This window comes from Phyllostomus hastatus, unplaced genomic scaffold, assembly GCF_019186645.2.
Source record: "Phyllostomus hastatus isolate PE091 unplaced genomic scaffold, TTU_PhHast_1.1 phas_scaffold_78, whole genome shotgun sequence".
In the NCBI taxonomy this organism is placed as follows: Eukaryota; Metazoa; Chordata; class Mammalia; order Chiroptera; family Phyllostomidae; genus Phyllostomus; species Phyllostomus hastatus.
Window position 1 is genome coordinate 82,724,402 of NW_025334041.1, and position 16,146 is coordinate 82,740,547.

The 16,146-nt window shown below is 50.8% G+C and overlaps 3 protein-coding genes across 5 annotated transcripts; all 3 read left to right on the forward strand.

Moving 5' to 3' along the window:
- The first annotated feature begins 123 nt into the window (after nucleotides 1–123).
- CCDC142 (coiled-coil domain containing 142) lies at nucleotides 124–6,345 on the forward strand. Of its 3 annotated transcripts, none has more exons than XM_045828898.1 (9): nucleotides 124–1,203; nucleotides 1,495–1,581; nucleotides 1,656–1,802; nucleotides 1,939–2,069; nucleotides 2,141–2,254; nucleotides 5,100–5,214; nucleotides 5,435–5,612; nucleotides 5,737–5,936; nucleotides 6,076–6,345. In XM_045828898.1, exons 1-9 carry the CDS (start codon nucleotides 141–143, stop codon nucleotides 6,333–6,335), a joined length of 2,295 nt encoding a protein of 764 aa, XP_045684854.1. In that variant the 5' UTR covers nucleotides 124–140; the 3' UTR covers nucleotides 6,336–6,345. The 3 variants fall into 3 exon arrangements, with proteins under 3 accessions (XP_045684854.1, XP_045684856.1, XP_045684857.1); XM_045828900.1 differs by having other exon boundaries at nucleotides 1,668–1,802; XM_045828901.1 differs by lacking the exon at nucleotides 2,141–2,254.
- A 1,018-nt stretch (nucleotides 6,346–7,363) lies between these two features.
- MRPL53 (mitochondrial ribosomal protein L53) lies at nucleotides 7,364–9,560 on the forward strand. The gene is made up of 3 exons (XM_045828908.1): nucleotides 7,364–7,479; nucleotides 7,580–7,692; nucleotides 7,791–9,560. The coding sequence occupies exons 1-3, from the start codon at nucleotides 7,388–7,390 to the stop codon at nucleotides 7,922–7,924; spliced, it is 339 nt and encodes a 112-aa protein (XP_045684864.1). The 5' UTR covers nucleotides 7,364–7,387; the 3' UTR covers nucleotides 7,925–9,560.
- Nucleotides 9,561–12,256: 2,696 nt separating this feature from the next.
- Nucleotides 12,257–16,029, forward strand: MOGS (mannosyl-oligosaccharide glucosidase). The gene is made up of 4 exons (XM_045827512.1): nucleotides 12,257–12,760; nucleotides 12,946–13,172; nucleotides 13,657–13,853; nucleotides 14,092–16,029. Exons 1-4 carry the CDS (start codon nucleotides 12,409–12,411, stop codon nucleotides 15,833–15,835), a joined length of 2,520 nt encoding a protein of 839 aa, XP_045683468.1. The 5' UTR covers nucleotides 12,257–12,408; the 3' UTR covers nucleotides 15,836–16,029.
- The last annotated feature ends 117 nt before the right edge of the window (nucleotides 16,030–16,146 follow it).

Here is a 16,146-nt window from a genome sequence, read left to right on the forward strand (position 1 = left end):
GAGTTCAAGACGGTCCCAGCGGCTTCTGGGCCAGAAATGACGGCTCTTAGGGTGGGGCGGAGTCCCAGCTACTGCGAGCGTTGGGCGGTGCAGGCCGGTTGGAGGTTGGAATAGTTAGGTTCGTTCCGACAAGCTGCCCCATGGCCCAGCCCTCCCGCTCAGGTGGCTTCCTGCCTCCGCTGGCTCCGGTGCTGCAGGTGTGGGCGCCAGCTGGGGCCACTGGTGAGGAGCAGTGGGAGAGAAGGCCCACAGGCTCTCTCGGCGGACACGTTCGTGGCTGGCCCCGGCCGCTGGTGGCCAGGAGCATCCCCTGCTTAGACCGACTGCCCGACGGAGCTCCAGAAGGGCAGCCGTGGTGGGCAGCACCGACGGACACGGGAGAGCACCATGAGGCTGGTGCTGAGGACCTGAGGCAGAAGCCCGCCGCTGGCGGGCTGATCCCTCCTGCACTGCAGCATCTCCGGGCAGTGTTGCTGCGGTTGCACCACGAACGGGAGCAGCTCCTCCAAGCCCGAGATTGCGCCCGCCACCTACGGGCGGCGGTTAGCCTCCTGAAGATGCAGAGTACTGGCGCGCTGTCCTCTGGCCTCTTGCCTCAGCTGTGTCGCGACCTGCTGCCGCAGCTTTCCCGAAGGGCAGTCCTGCGAACCGGCCTTCGAGAGACTCCGGAGCTGCTACTCCTGGCACGCCCCGTTGGACTAGCTGCCCAGAGTCTGGATGCTGTCATCGAGATGCAGCTTCGCGCTTTGGGCCGAGCGCCCGCCAGCCCCAGCCTGTCATCCCAACTGGCTGACCTGCTGCTGGCGCTTCCCACCTACCATCAGCTGCAGGGAGAAGCCTTAAGTCACGTCCCAGGGGCAGCGCGCCCTTTCCCCCCGGACCGTGTGCTCTGCCTTCTCGCGGGGGAGCGGGGTTGCCAGGTGGCAGGTCGGCTGAATGAGGCGCTCAGGGGATTGGACTTGCGGGACCAGCTCCGCGGGTGGTGGTGTGAGGAGCAGGAGCTGCTGCCAGGGCTCTTGGGCCTGGTGGGGGGCGTGGCAGGTTCAGCCAGTAGTGGCCTGGGAATTGGAGAAGCTGGAACCCCGTGGAACCAGTACTGGACCCGGCTATGGGCAGCCTGTGCGCAGAGTCTATACCTAAGTCTAGGACCCTGGAAGGACCCCAGGGCAGCGGCACAACAACTGAGTCAGGCACTGGATCATGGTGAGTGGTGGGCTTGGGCGGGCGTTTGGGAAGCCTGGAGTCCCTTCCTTCTCCCTAGTCACCTCACTCACCTGCCATCCCGACAAAACTAGGCCCTTTAGAATGAACACCCTTGCCCCACACCCACCCCAGTGTTCAGGCTATAGCTTCTGACCTTTCAAGGCAAAGTCCTGCTTACCACCCGTCTTGAGTCTTGGCGGATGCCTTCTCTGTTCTCCCATCATTGAGCCAGCAGTGGTTGTAGAAAACTGAGGCCTTGTTTGCAGGCTCCAGAGTCATTTCTTCCACTAGCATCCCTGCCTCAGGAGTGTGAGAAGGAGCTGACTTCTTTGTGTCACAGCCTATTTCATCAGTCTCTTATCCAGAGCTGGGACCAAGGTGAGAAGGGGCACTGGGAGTGATACAACCCCCAACTGGCCCTTCCCCATCAAACCATACCCCCTCATCCTCAGTCTTCTGCCAAGCCTTGGGGTCCGGTGGTAATCAGAGCAGCCTTTCTTCATCACGTCATACCACTGAACTTCTACAACAGCTCTTCCCTCCTCTCTTGGATGCCCTTCGAGAGCCCAGGTCAGGGCTGCTCCTCTGTCAGCCTCCAGGTGAGACAAGTGGCTGAGGTTGGGGAAAAAGGAGAACAATTGAGGTAATCTCCTTTTTCTTTTGCTCTGTTCTGAAACCCGCTTCTTCCCAAAGGTGCTCCATGAGCCCTCAGGTACTTGTCCCTCCCCTCCCCAGGTCCTGCACTCCTTGCCCTGGGGCTCTGCACCTTGCAGACAACCTTGCTCTGGTTTTGGGGCAGAGCTCAGCAGCATCTGGCAGTATGGGCCCCAGAATCCTTCCTGCTTCTGATCCAGAAGGACTTACCTGTAAGTAGCCAGGGTTGGGGAGGGGAGAAGCCTAGGCTGAGCTCAGATCTCACTCCCTGTTTCTGCCAAAGCCTCTGTTACACGAAGCAGAAGCTCTGTCTAGCCTGGCCTCAGGGGAAAGTGTGGCACTGGTGGTGGAGGAGCAGCTGGGCCTGGAAATCCGGAAGCTGACTTTACAGATGCAGGTGAGAAGAGCAGGGACCTTGACAATGGCCAGCTTTGGAGTTGGGAGGAGGCACAGAACATCCCAGTGACTTGGAATCTTCTTGGAGTTTCTGCTAAATTTATCTTTTTTGCTTTGTTCATGTTTTGTTCTATGTAACTTTTTATTTTGGAAATTTTCAAACATGTACAGAAGTAGAGAGAAAGGTATAATAGATCCCCATACACCCACCATAGAGGCTTTAACAGTGATCAACTCATGGTCAACTTTGTTTCATCTGTATATTCCACCCCTCCCCCATGTTAGGCTCTCATTTTGTCATGTTGACAGCCATTGATGACCGTTGTCCAAGTCCATGATTTCATTAGGGGTGTAAAGTGGTAATATTCCAATTCTATTGTTCCTTTTTTATTTATTATTTGGATTACTACTATAAAGGGAAACTTGCCCTCATTAATTATTTGGTTACTCTGAGGTCTATTTTGCAGAGAAAAAGCAAGATAAATAATTGAATCCCTTTATTTACTAGTTTTTAATACAACATTTCTCCTTTTTCTTGAACATGTAATTTGTATTTTTATTAAAGTAATACATGTCCATAGTTTAAAAGTGAAATAGAATATAGCCTCGGCTGGTATGGCTTGGTTGGAGCGGTGTCCCAAAGGCTGCAGGCTCCATTCCGGGTCAGGGCACATTTGATCACCAGTTGGGGCGCATGTGGAAGGCAACCAGCCGATGTTTCTTTCTCCCTCCCTTTCTCTCTCTCTCTCTAAAAGCAATGACAAAATGTCCTCAGGAGAGGATTTAAACATTTTTTTTTTTAGCGAAATAGAATTTTAGAAAGCTTCTAATGAAAAAAAAGTAGCACTTTAATTGTCCCCCATTCCCACCTCTGATTCCTGTTCCACAGTGGTAACTTTCATCCACTCTTGGCTGTTTCTCCTAACATCTCTTATTTTCTTCTCAACTTACGAATAAAACTGTTATACGTCCATTTTACCTTTTCCCCATTTTGCATATTATCTATTCCTACCGTGGAAGATGTCTGTCTTTCGTTTTGTCTGTCTCTCTTTCTACCCAAATTTCTTCTCTTTGCCTTGAGTAAGGCCATAGCTATAGAATTCAGTCCTTGTCCCTCTGCTCCTTTTCTCTGCATTCCTACTACCCACAGTGCCTTGGTGCCATGGGCCCCAGTTTAGCCCTAATCCACCATCTGATCGGTCTGTTGGGCATTTCCACCTCAATTTACTGCTGCCTTCTTCAGTGCACCATGCTCCAAAGCAGGCTCCTCATGAGTAGTGATGGTCGTAGGAGCTCTGAGGAGGGAAGGTCAGAGTGGGCATGTGGTGACAAAAGCTCCATACAAGGCCTGTGGCTCAAGCTGGTGGCTTGGAAGCATCAGAGGAATGGCAGGGGTTACCGAAGGTGGGAAGTTCATAATTTCTTGGGGGAGTTGTGGGGGAAATAGCCAGACCAAAGCAGAAGCTCCCTTTGTGTGTAGTGTGCACATGTGTGTGCATGGACGCACACACGCACATACACGTCTGCAGTGGGGGTTGGGGACTGCAGAGGAGTTAGCAGGTGAAGGGCACTGAACACTAGTCCACAGATTTGAGGCTTTCTCTCACGAGTGGTGGGATAGCATGTAAGAATGGAAGGGGAACAATGGGAGGTGGTCATGGAGTTTGATCCAGTTAACAGTGGTCAGGATGTAAGGGAGGTGAGGAGATACAACATTAGAAGGATCTAGCTCTTGGTAGTTGTGGTGATAACAGAGCAAAAGGTACAGGGACAGTGTGCCCACCATGTGAACCAAACACTGTGCAAAGCACCCTGATGCCCTGCCCCTCTGTCTGGTGACTGCGCTGTTAGGCGCCTGCTCTGGCATTCCACCACATACAGCAATGTGATGTCCCAGAGAAAAAGACTGTCTCATCATGTGGCCTTGCATTTCCTGAGTCTTGAGTGCACAGGTTCCTTACCAATATCAGTTGACAGAGGAAGGAGGGGGTTCTGATTTTCAGGAAAGAGAGAAAGCATTTGGATTTAGACAGGCTATTGCCGGGATGTGTACCAAAAACCACACGGGCTCTACCCTCACCCCCATGTCTGGACTCCAGGCCCCTTCCTTTCTTTGGGCTTGCTGGCATCTAGGCTCCTTTTCTTTACAGACCTGCCACTACATGCCCCATTTCTTGGGGTTATTCTCCTCCAAGATGGGCTGTAGGTACCCCCCACACACACCTTTTTTCACTGTCTTCCCCTCCTCCAAAAAACAAAATCTATCAGACCAAAGAAACCAAACTAGCACGTGGGCCTTTTCTTGCTTAACGGATTATACTGCTCTGGGGTAATGCATGTGGGCTGTCAGAATACTCAGTGGAAGGACATCTCAAAGGTTCCTGAATCTCAGAAAGGTATAGTCTTTGTTCCTGAACTGCACGCCGCAGATCCTGCCTTGCTTTCATAGATAACAGCCAGAAGATTGTATGGTGCCCCTTTCCTTAGCCTCTCCCTAACATTTGCTTTTGAACATTGGTCATGGTAAGGGTATCTCTTTTTTCCTATTAAGGTTCCTATAGAAGAAAATTAACCTGGAGGACTTTCATTCTCTGACTCAAGTTAGGGAGAGAAGGATAATCCCAGGGCAATTGTTCATAATCTTTTCAGGGTCCAGACCTTTTGAAAAACCCAATAAAAGTGATGGCATCTCTCCTCAGAAAATGCCTGAGCCCAAACAACTTTGCATACAGTTCTCTCCTTAGGTTTTATGGATGCCAGATTAAACTCCTCAGATTTAGAAGAGCAACAGAACTTGACAAGTCCCTAACAGATAAGCCCCTTTTACTTTCTCCCTATCACCACAGCTCCTGCCTGAAGAGTCATTAAGTCTCTTTTTTCAAGAATGTCATAAACAAGCTACACAAGGCTTCGAACTTCACATGCCACGGGGTCGGTACTGGCGACATCCTCTTTGTCTTGGTAACTCCTTATTCCAGCTTCCTCAGGGTTCCCAGGGGGGTAAGAATATCCTGAGCCCTCCAATTCCTGGTTGCACTCCTCTCCATCCTTGTCCTCATTCCCTGTGCCCCTCCCCCTGACCCACCACTGGAAATCCTACTCTCTTACCCTAATCACTCCATTAGGTGCTCAGTGGATCTCAGCATTCTTATATCCTGTCCTTTCTCTTCTGTCACTCCAGAACTCCCCAGCATTCCTAGTGAATATTCTCAGTTGGTGGTTCACACTGTACTGGAGCCTGTGTTGCAAGGATTGCAGGGTTTGCCACCCCCAGCCCAGGCCCCTGTCCTTGGCCAGGTGTTGACAGCCATTCTGGGTGCCTGGCTTGACCACATCCTCACCCACAGGATTCGATTCAGGTGGGGAGAAACGAAGGTGGTGGCAGGGGGATGAATGGAACTAGAAAAGGGGAGAGGATGGGTGTGGCAGAGTAGTTTAGGGAGACCACAAGATCAGGTAACCGAATTGTACCTCGGCCTTCAGCTTGCATGGAGCATTGCAGCTCAGACAAGATTTTGGAGTGGTCCGGGAGTTGCTGGAAGAAGAGCGGTGGGGCCTGTCACCTGAAATTCGCCAGACTCTGCTCATGCTCAACATCTTCCAGCGGCTGGATGGGGCCCTGCTGTGTCTATTGCAGCAGCCCCTGCCCAAGACTCAAGTCCACAGAAGGCCTCCCTGTTGCTGTGAGTCATTCCCCCTTCTCAACTCCAGACTCTTTCTGCCCTAGCTCACTACTTTAAGTGCCCCATCCCCCATTCTCATCATTGATCTGGATTCATCCACCCCCCAACAGCCACATGCCTTCCACTCCTGCCTTACCAGGTGCATGTAATGAGGTCCAGACCTCGGAATTACCCAGCAGCAGCCTCAACAGCCTGGAGAGCTTGGAGCCCCCTCTTCGGACTGGAGCACCTCCAGCTCAGACAGCTCAACTGCAAAGTACACTGTGGGGTGGGGGACCTAGCCCCCAGGCTTACCTGGTGGGAAATCAGCAGGCCTGGCTTGCCCTGAGGCAGCACCAGCACCGCCCACGTTGGCACTTGCCTTTTCTTTCCTGCCTGGGGACCAGCCCTGAATCCTAAGGAGTCTAATCAGCAGCCAGAAAGTCAGTGTTCTGCATTTCTGTCTGGGCTTTCCCAGACATTTGGAATTGCATTTTAAAGAAACCTACAATTGGAAGCTTGGAAGAAAGCATACCTAAGAAGCACAAACTATACAGAGCCTGGACTTACAAGCTAAGAATCCAAGATCACTCCAGTACCTGCGATCCAGAGTAAATGGCAACACCACAGCCTGGAACCTGGAGGCCAGCATCTCTGGAGGCTTAGGCCTAATTCCCCATCAGTGAAGACATCTCAGGGCTAGACGCTGGAAGGAAGGGCTATAGGGTTGCACTCCAGAGGAGAGGGAAAGAGAAAAAGCAGCAGAAAGCAGAGAGCCTAGATGCCACTTCTTAAGTTCCCAGAACCAGGATAAACACAAAGTTAATTTATCAGGAACCAGAGGCGAAATAGTAATTTCTACAGCTAGATCAGTCCCAAGGGCTGTATAACCCTGCACTTTTCTCCGCATTACTACTTTCAGCTATTGAAGTATATTGGGCTGTAGGACCTTCACATTTAAGCTTTGGTTACTAAGAGTTCAACATATTTAATCGTCAGTTACCTGAGTGGGGTTTATCCCCTGGTAGGGGCATAATCGCTGTGCTGGTGATGGTGTCTTCTTGGAAGGGACCAGCAAATAACATGGCGTTAACCTAGATCAGGCACAGCAGGGAAGGTAAGGGGATTCTGCTGCAGAAGACGGACGCGTGATTATCGGAGCCAGGTGCAGGCAGCTTTTACACTGTATGTATTGCCTTTACTATGGTACAACAGGACCACGAATGATAGGCAGTATTTGCTGATCGCTTACTTTGGGCAACTCTATACCCTGTGCCGAAACAAGCTCTCCACCGGGGCCTGTCTCCTCGTCTGGCGCTGGGGAGCCCACGCCTGCAATTCCTGGAGGTCCGCGGCTTGCAGTCCGTACTCAGCGGAAACTGGGGGGCGGGACCTGAGGCATCGCGGCCACTCACAGCCACTTTCAAAGACTACAAGTCTGTTAGGCGAGTGCTTCCGGGGCGGGCGTTACCATGGCGGCGGCCTTGGCTCGGCTAGGCCTCCGGACTGTCAAAGAGGTTCGGGTTCAATTCTGTCCTTTCGAGAAGAACGTGGAGTCAACGAGGTACGAGGGGAAGAGAGTGGGGACAGAGAGGGACGCGCTTCCCTCCCGCCGCGGCGCCCACCATCCTCGGCCCGACGCTAACGCCACTTTCCCGCCGTAGGACCTTTCTCCAGGCAGTGAGCAGCGAGAAGGTCCGCTCCACCAACTTTAACTGCTTAGTGACTGCAGATGTGAGGCACGACGGCTCCGAGCCCTGTGTGGACGTGCTTTTCGGTGGGCACGCTTGGGGTGTCAGGCGGGAGGGGCAGCAGGCAGCCCGCACCCCCAAGGCACCGTTGTCCCTGTACCTGATTCTTTCGTTTCTTCCCCAGGAGACGGACATCGCCTGATTATGCGCGGCGCCCACCTCACCGCCCAAGAAATGCTCACTGCGTTTGCCTCCCACATCCAGGCCAGGGCCGCGGCAGAGAGTGGGGACAAGCCTGTAGCTGGTGCTGGGCGCTGACAGCGCGTAAGAGACCAACAAGCAGATTTTAGCTTGGGACTTACTAGGACACTTATCCAAGAAAAGCTTAACTTAATCACTCAAATCATTATCTTCAAGGCCACAGAGAGCCCTCCTCGCCCCCCCGCGTCACCGCCCCCCCCCCAAAAAAAAAGAGTCCTGTGACTACAGATCTAACCAGTGCTTCTAGGGTATGTCGGGATGTGGGAGGGAACAAGTCGGGATGCGGGATGTGGGCAAACTTAAATTTATTGCGATTTCTAACTATCACTCACTGCTTAACCGTTTGAATTTTACTTCTCGACCACTCACTCACTCAAGGTACCTCTTAAACTTATTAGCTAAATCCAGTGCTGTTTTCTCAGTCCTCATCCTTCCATCTCAGTACCACTTGCCTGTAGAACTTTTTCTTCCTTTTTCTTCTCTTAACCATAAAGGTACACTTTTTCTTTTCTGTCTTTGGGGCATCTCATCTTCTGACATAACTTGAACTGCCCTCTTAGGTTAAACCCTGCATTTCTGTTTGGATCTAATCTCAACTTCTGTGCTATAGTCAGGTACTCCTGATTTTCTCCAAATCCCACCAACATTCTTTATCCAAAATAATGATAATCTCACATACACATATATTTGCCTCTCCTCCTGACTTCCCCATTCCTTTTAAAGACACTTAATCTACTTCTTCCACCTTGGCTGGAAACCACAACATTACCTCTAGTTCTGCCCTCTCCTTTTCCCTCATATCCAGTTGGAAAGTTCAGAATATTCTATCTTAAACTAAAGCTCCTGAAATGTTCTCTTCATTCCCTTTTACTCTCCTGTACTGTTACATTTTCCTTCCCTATCTCCTTTTTTCTCATCATTTTTGCTGCTGCTTAATTTTGCCTTTCCAAAGCATATCACTGGTTACGTCTCACTACTACTTGTTTCAGGAAACAGTGCCAAAAGTTCTTTTCATACTGAGTTACCAGTGGATCATAAAATCAATTAGGGGGTTAAATCAGCCTTTCATAAACAAAGTAAAATATAATAAAAAGTATCAGTGCATGGCACATGGAATGGGAAGTATTATTTTAAGAAACTTGTTGTTTGGAATATAATTGTACACATGTATATAACCTATATATGTGTATACATAGATATATATTACATAAAGTACGTGTGCATGTGTTGTATCTGCATGTACTTGGTTGCAATACAGATTCTTTTTAATGTGGGTTATAAGAAAAGATGGTTGCTAGCCACTGGTTTAGAGAACTTTAGAATGTTCTGCCAGGCAATCAAGGATCTCTCCAGACACTGCCAGCTGGGTGCTTTGCCAAAAACATTTTCCATGACTCTCCTACAACATTACTATACTGCTTCTATACCTAAAAGTGTGCTATATTAAAAGGGCTGTTTTCCCCCTCCCCCTTCAAAAAACCAAAACTACCATGAGGCAGTATAGTGTAGTAAAAATCCAGGATGCCTGAAGTTGATGTAACTTTGGAAAAATTAGTCTCTCAGTGCCTCTTTTCTCATTTGTAAAATGAGGACAACAGAATCTACCTTGTAAGACTGTTGAGAAGATTAAATGAATTGACATCTGTTAAATACCTAAAGCATTACTGGGAATGAAATGTTATATATAAGTGGCCTTATTGTTCTACTTTGTGTACAGCATAAAGAGGCAGGGTTGTTTGGAAAAGACATTAATGCTGAGAAAAATAGAAGCAGCAGGAAAATAGAAGACAAAATATGAGGTGGATTGACTATTAAAAAGCCATAGGCACGAGTTTACAGGAGATGAGCAGTGCTGTTGAGGATAGGACATAGGGGACAAAATTCCTTCATGGCTTGCCAAGAATCTAAGCCGACTCAATGGTATATAATACACAAGAAGCTTTATGCTATAGTCAAAGTTACAACCTAGAATTTGAATTCTCTAGCTCTGTGGTTAATTGGCTATTACCTTTTGCCAGACTTAACCACTTCTCATTTGTAAAATGGAGATGGTGCAAACATTGCTGTAAATGCAAACTTGAGGTTGTTTTCTCTGTCGCCAGCACCTTACATAGTGCCTGGAACTGTGCAATAAACATTTGTTGAATTTACAAATATTTAGCACCTACCTTGCACCTCTTTCATTAGTACCAAGATACAAAGATGAATAATAAAATTCAGATATGTCATAAGTGCTACAATAGAGATGCTACCACCAGGTGTGATGCTAGCAAGAAAGACAGGAGTGACTGTTGGGTTTGGTTAGAAGGTAATTGTTGAGTGAGCAAAAAATCTACATTGGAGGGTGGGGCCAGAAGTCAGATTATAGAGAAATAGGAAGTGGGCCTGCAGCATAAAGTATTTTATATATAATGATTTGGATGGGAGGTGTGGTAATAGCTAGAGTAGCATAAGGGTGTGGAATAGGGTTTTTTAAAAGATGACAGGGATTTGTACTTTATGGAAATACCTTTTGTGGAAATGAGACTACTTCATGAGTGACCATGGCCCCCTGGCCAGCTAGATCCTGGTCAAAACATTACTTACCAAAAATCTCCCAGGGACTGATCAACCTGTCCACTATGCCCCAGACGTGCCAATTCCAGGAACAGAATGCACTGTTGCCCTGCTCCAGACAAGGCATTTTCCCCTTCTTTGGGGTGGGTCACACCCCTTAGGGCCTGCCAAGTGGCACAGAGGATATTTCATGTCTTGCTGCCACCCAAGATACACCTCATATAAATTCCCTTAATAAACTCTGTAATGATGGAGTTGTCAGCCTTTTTTTCCCAGTTTCTCAGCCCCAGGGGATTTTAAAGCCTTTTTATGCTGAGCTGTTGGTTACAAATAACTGAATGAATCTAAGTTGCATTCTCAACAACCATAAAAAGTAATGTTGACTCTTCTAGGTCAAATTGAGGTGCTCCTTCCTAAAGCCTTCCATAACAGGATGTAAGTGATCCTTTCCTTAAGCTCCTTTGCTTCCTGGGTTGTGGAAAAGAAAATAAATAAATAAGCATTTTCTAAGTTCATGCACAACCATTATGGTTCTTTTAGGGTTCATCTAGATAAGGAATCCTAGCCTGAGTGAAGATGAGACGTCTAAAGTCACGGTCCCTAAAAGACACTGCTGCAACAGATCTCAGGCTTCCCCTTAGGTCCACTCCAGCACCCTCCCTTTCACTAGGAACCTGGATTCCGAGCTAACCACTTTCTGTCTCTGACCAGGGCCAAATTACTTGAACTTTCTAAGCCACAGTTTTCAGCCACCAGACTGGGCCATGGTGGTGAAACCAAGGGTCCTTATGACTGATTGAGTTTTAAATCATAGCCCTAGAAATCAGTCTACCTCCACACATACACCTCTCAGAGACTTAACCATTCCCCCATTATCAGTGACCCCCCACCCCCCCAGGTAGCAAAAGACCGTAACCCAAATGACTAATGGTCCCATGGTCCGGACCTCTGGCAAGCTAGATAGCATCTTGACCTAAGTTGTTTCAGTTCCTGGGCCCAAAGGTGGGGGTACCCACCCACAACTACTTTCCCATGAAACCAGACACGGGGAGGCGGAAACACACCCCAGACCTATCCTCAAGACCTGAAGAAATGATTCATTAGCCTTAGCTCACCAATAAGCTCCCAGCAGGATCCAGAACCCCTAACCGACGGTGTCCTGTGATTCTGCTCTGTATAATCTGTAACCTACCCGCCATGCCATTGGGGTGTTCCGACTTTTGAGTAATAACTTCCCAGTTCTCCTGGATGGGACCCTTAATAAAGCGACCAATAGCCCTGGTTGGTGTAGCTCAGTGGATTGAGCACAGGCTGTGAACCAAAGGGTCACTGGTTCAATTCCAGTCAGGGCACATGCTTGGGTTGTGGGCCAGGTCCCTACTTGGGCCTGTGTAAGAGGCAACCACACAGTAATGTTTCTCTCCCCTTCTCCTTCCCTTCCTCTCTCTTAAATAAATAAATAAATAAATAAATAAATAAATAAATAAATAAATAAAATCTTTTTTAAAAAGCCAGTTTCTCCACTGCAATTCTTGGTACTTAGCGTTTAACTCCGCTAGCGCCATGTGGACGAATTCCGTTGTGCTGCAGTGGAGGTAGTGTTAATTGTAAATCACTCGGTATGGCGTCTCAGGTATATGTAATATACATATTTTAGAATAGCCTAATGTTAGATTGTTTTCTCGACTAGCCCGTGGACTCCGCGAGGACACCAAATAAACGCTAAACGCGACCCAAGCAGCCCAACGCGGATGACGAGCCCTGCACCACGCGTCGAAACCGGTTCCGGCCTAGGCGACTTAACCTGACGTGGCGGGGCGGGACTTCCGGGGAGATGCGGAAGCGTAGCAGAAGGCGCCAGCGGGCTTGTGCGACTGACAGATCAGTGGTCGCAGGGACGCTACTCCCGAGCTAGGGAGCCAAGGCAGAGTCCGGGCTCCTTTACCGCCTCTCGGAGCTCCCGCGACGCCGACCTCCGTGCCAGGATGGCTCGGGGCGAGCGGCGGCGCCGCGGAGCGCCGACAAATGGAGGGCGGACGGCTGAGGGGGCGGCTCGGGGCGGCCCTACGCGACGGGAAAGGCGGGCTGGCGTGGCCCGTGGCACTGTCGGGGGAGCCGTTCTAGCCATCGTGGTCCTGCCTCTGGCCCTGACCCTGTCAGGAAGCTGGCTGCTGGCGTGGCACCGTGCGCGGCGGGCAGTCACGCTGCACTCTGCGCCCCCAGCGCTGCCTCCGGACTCTTCAAGTCCCGCCGTGGCTCCGGACCTTTTCTGGGGCACCTACCGCCCACACGTCTACTTCGGCATGAAGACCCGCAGCCCTCAGCCCCTCCTCACCGGTAACCGGGCTCGAGCGGGCAGGCAGGCGAAGTCTTAATTTGGGCGCCCCAGTTTCACTCCAGAGTAGGGGTGGGGAGGAGTGGATTAGGAGAGTTATGAAGAGGGATGACCCTGAAGTTCTCGTAGACCCAGAGGGACAGGATCCCTGCTCTGTCTTCGACTTACGTGGCCATTCTACCCCCAGGACTAATGTGGGCACAGCAAGGCGCCGCCTCAGGGACCCCTAGGCTCAGGCACACGTGTGAACAGGGGGACGGCGTGGGTCCCTATGGCTGGGAGTTTCACGACGGTCTCTCCTTCGGGCGGCAACACATCCAGGATGGGGCCTTAAGGCTCACCACTGAATTCGTCAAGAGACCTGGGGGTCTGCACGGAGGGGACTGGACCTGGAGAGTGACTGTAGAGCCTCAGGTCAGGGCCTCAGGACACCCTACCCCCAGCCCAGACTCACTCCACCCTTCCTTTGCTGCGGGCAAATGCAGTTTGAAGTAACAGCAGGAGCTCTGAGTTTGGCTGCCTGGTTTGAATCTGACTGCCTGCCTCAAATACTCGCCTATATGACCACCTCTATTTACTCTCTCTAAGCCTTGTTTTCCTTTTCTGTAAAATAGAAATAAATATAGCACCTAACTCACATGATTGTAAGAATTAAAGGAAATAATATGTAGAGTTCTTAGCATAATACATGGCACAGGAATACTCTTACTTCCCAGAGAACCCTGTGCAAGGATCTTTCATCCCATTGGGTGCTTACCCTGAGTGACCCTCAACACTGCCAGTTATATGTTGTTTCTCATGTTGCTTCTACCTGGTGCCCCTTTCTCTCACTAAGTCTGATTCTCAAGAGAGGATGTCAATCTAATACTGTGCTTTTCTGTCCTCCTTGGTCATCTAGACCTCAGGTACCTCTTCCTTCCCTTTGGTGTCCCTGTTCTTCTATGTGGTGACAGATGGCAAGGAAGTCCTAGTGCCAGAGGTTGGGGCTAAGGGGCAATTGAAATTCATCAGTGGACACTCCAGTGAACTTGGGGACTTCCGTTTTACACTTCTGGCACCAACCAGTCCAGGAGATACTGCTCCCAAGTATGGCAGGTAATTGGAGGGAGAATGTGGGATGTTGGTAGGGGTGGTATGGATGCTGACTTAACCTGATTTCTATCTCCTCCTCCACTCTACCTCTTCCCACCAGTGTTTCCCTTCTCACCAGGCTCCATGTTCTCTATATTGCTGGGATCTTCCCATCTTGACTCCCGGTCACCTCATGTTTCTCTTTATAATCTCTTCCAATTTCTCTCAAATAATAATTCCTATTTATTTTCTTCCCTTCAAGCTACAATGTCTTCTGGTCCTCCAACCCAGGACTTCCCTTGCTGACAGAGATGGTGAAGAGTCGCCTAAATAGCTGGTTTCAGCATCGGCCCCCAGGAGCCTCCCCTGATCGCTACCTTGGCCTGCCAGGATCTCTGAAGTGGGAGGACAGAGGCCCAAGTGGGCAAGGACAGGGACAAGGGCAATTCTTGATACAACAGGTGACACTGAGAGTCCCTTTTTCTGTGGAGCTGGTGTTTGAATCAGGCAGTGCCCAGGCAGGAGGAAACCAAGCCCTGGGACAGCTGTCAGGCAGCCAGCTGACTCAGGCCCTGGAGACCCATGCTAAAGCCTTTAGAGCACGCTTTGAAAAGACCTTCCGGTTGCAGGAGAAGGGCCTGAGCCCTGAGGAGCAATCTTTGGGTCAGGCTGCCCTCAGTGGCCTCCTTGGTGGGATTGGCTACTTCTATGGACAGGGTCTTGTGTTGCCAGATATAAGGGATGAGGGATCTGAGCAGAAGGTGGCCCCGGCCCTCTTTCCGCCTGTCCCTCTTTTCACAGCAGTGCCCTCCAGGTCATTCTTCCCACGAGGCTTCCTTTGGGACGAGGGCTTTCACCAGCTACTGGTCCAGCGGTGGGATCCCCGCCTCACCCGGGATGCCCTAGGCCACTGGCTGGGGCTACTGAATGCCGATGGCTGGATTGGGCGGGAGCAGGTGCTGGGGGATGAGGCCCGAGCCCGAGTACCCCCAGAATTCCTGGTGCAACGAGCAGCCCATGCCAACCCCCCAACCCTGCTTTTGCCTGTAGCCCACATGCTAGAGGGTGGTGATCCTGCCAACTTAGCCTTTCTCCGCAGGGCCTTCCCTCGCCTGCGTGCCTGGTTCTCTTGGCTCCATGAGAGCCAGGCAGGGCCAGAGCCACTATCTTACCGCTGGCGGGGTCGGGACCCAGCCTTGCCAACCCTACTGAACCCCAAGACACTGCCTTCAGGGCTGGATGATTATCCTCGTGCTTCACACCCTTCAGCCACTGAACGACACCTGGACCTGCGATGCTGGGTGGCACTGGGTGCCCGTGTGCTTGTGCAGCTTGCAGAGCAGCTGGGAGAGGCTGAGGCAGCTGCGGAACTGCGCCCACTGGCTGCCTCACTGGGGGCAGAGGAAATCCTGGATGAGCTACACTGGGCCCCAGAGCTAGGAATCTTTGCAGACTTTGGGAACCACACAAAAGCAGTACAGCTGAAGCCTCAGCCCCCTCATGGGCTGGTGCGGGTGGTGGGCCGGCCCCACCCTCAATTGCAATATGTGGATGCCTTGGGCTATGTCAGTCTTTTTCCCTTGCTGCTGCGGTTGCTTGACCCCCACTCATCCCGCCTTGGGCCACTGCTGGATGTTCTCTCAGACAGCCGCCATCTCTGGAGCCCCTTTGGTTTGCGCTCCCTTGCAGCCTCCAGTTCCTTTTATGGCCAGCGGAATTCAGAACATGATCCTCCCTACTGGCGGGGTGCTGTATGGCTCAATGTCAACTATCTGGCCCTAGGGGCTCTCCACCACTATGGGCATCTGGAGGGTCCCCACCAAGCCCAGGCTGCCAAGCTCCACAGTGAGCTCCGTGCCAATGTGGTGGGCAATGTGTTGCGGCAGTACCAGGCCACAGGTTTCCTCTGGGAACAGTACAGTGATCGGGATGGGCGGGGCATGGGCTGCCGTCCCTTCCAGGGTTGGACCAGCCTTGTCTTACTGGCCATGGCTGAAGACTACTGAAGGGAGAGTGTGGGAGGGGAGCCAGACCCCTTGTGCCAGTCTAGACTAGATGGACCAGGTCTGTAGCTTCTGCCCCCAGCCCTCAGCTACCAGTGCTTCAAACCCTCATCTCAGGTGTCTACTATCATCCCACACAGCACTGGGGTGAATGTGAATTCAGAGTCTATTTTTCTAAATAAATTGAAAAACCATGAGAAACTATTGTTTTTGCTAGCTTTGCCTCACCAAAAGGTCTTGGCTCATCCAGGTCTTAGGGATGCTGTCTTCAGAGAAGGTGGGAAAAATGGCCAGTCAGGTCAAGTGCAATGAAG

Coding starts and splice junctions, on each gene's coding strand:
- CCDC142 (XM_045828898.1), top strand. CDS start 141: ATGGCCCAGCCCTCCCGCTCAGGTGGCTTCCTGCCTCCGCTGGCTCCG. Junction 5,613..5,736: donor ACCCACAGGATTCGATTCAG/GTGGGGAGAAAC, acceptor CTCGGCCTTCAG/CTTGCATGGAGCATTGCAGC. Junction 5,937..6,075: donor CAGAAGGCCTCCCTGTTGCT/GTGAGTCATTCC, acceptor CTGCCTTACCAG/GTGCATGTAATGAGGTCCAG.
- MRPL53 (XM_045828908.1), top strand. CDS start 7,388: ATGGCGGCGGCCTTGGCTCGGCTAGGCCTCCGGACTGTCAAAGAGGTT. Junction 7,480..7,579: donor AAGAACGTGGAGTCAACGAG/GTACGAGGGGAA, acceptor TTCCCGCCGTAG/GACCTTTCTCCAGGCAGTGA. Junction 7,693..7,790: donor CTGTGTGGACGTGCTTTTCG/GTGGGCACGCTT, acceptor TTTCTTCCCCAG/GAGACGGACATCGCCTGATT.
- MOGS (XM_045827512.1), top strand. CDS start 12,409: ATGGCTCGGGGCGAGCGGCGGCGCCGCGGAGCGCCGACAAATGGAGGG. Junction 13,173..13,656: donor GAGTGACTGTAGAGCCTCAG/GTCAGGGCCTCA, acceptor TTGGTCATCTAG/ACCTCAGGTACCTCTTCCTT. Junction 13,854..14,091: donor ACTGCTCCCAAGTATGGCAG/GTAATTGGAGGG, acceptor CTTCCCTTCAAG/CTACAATGTCTTCTGGTCCT.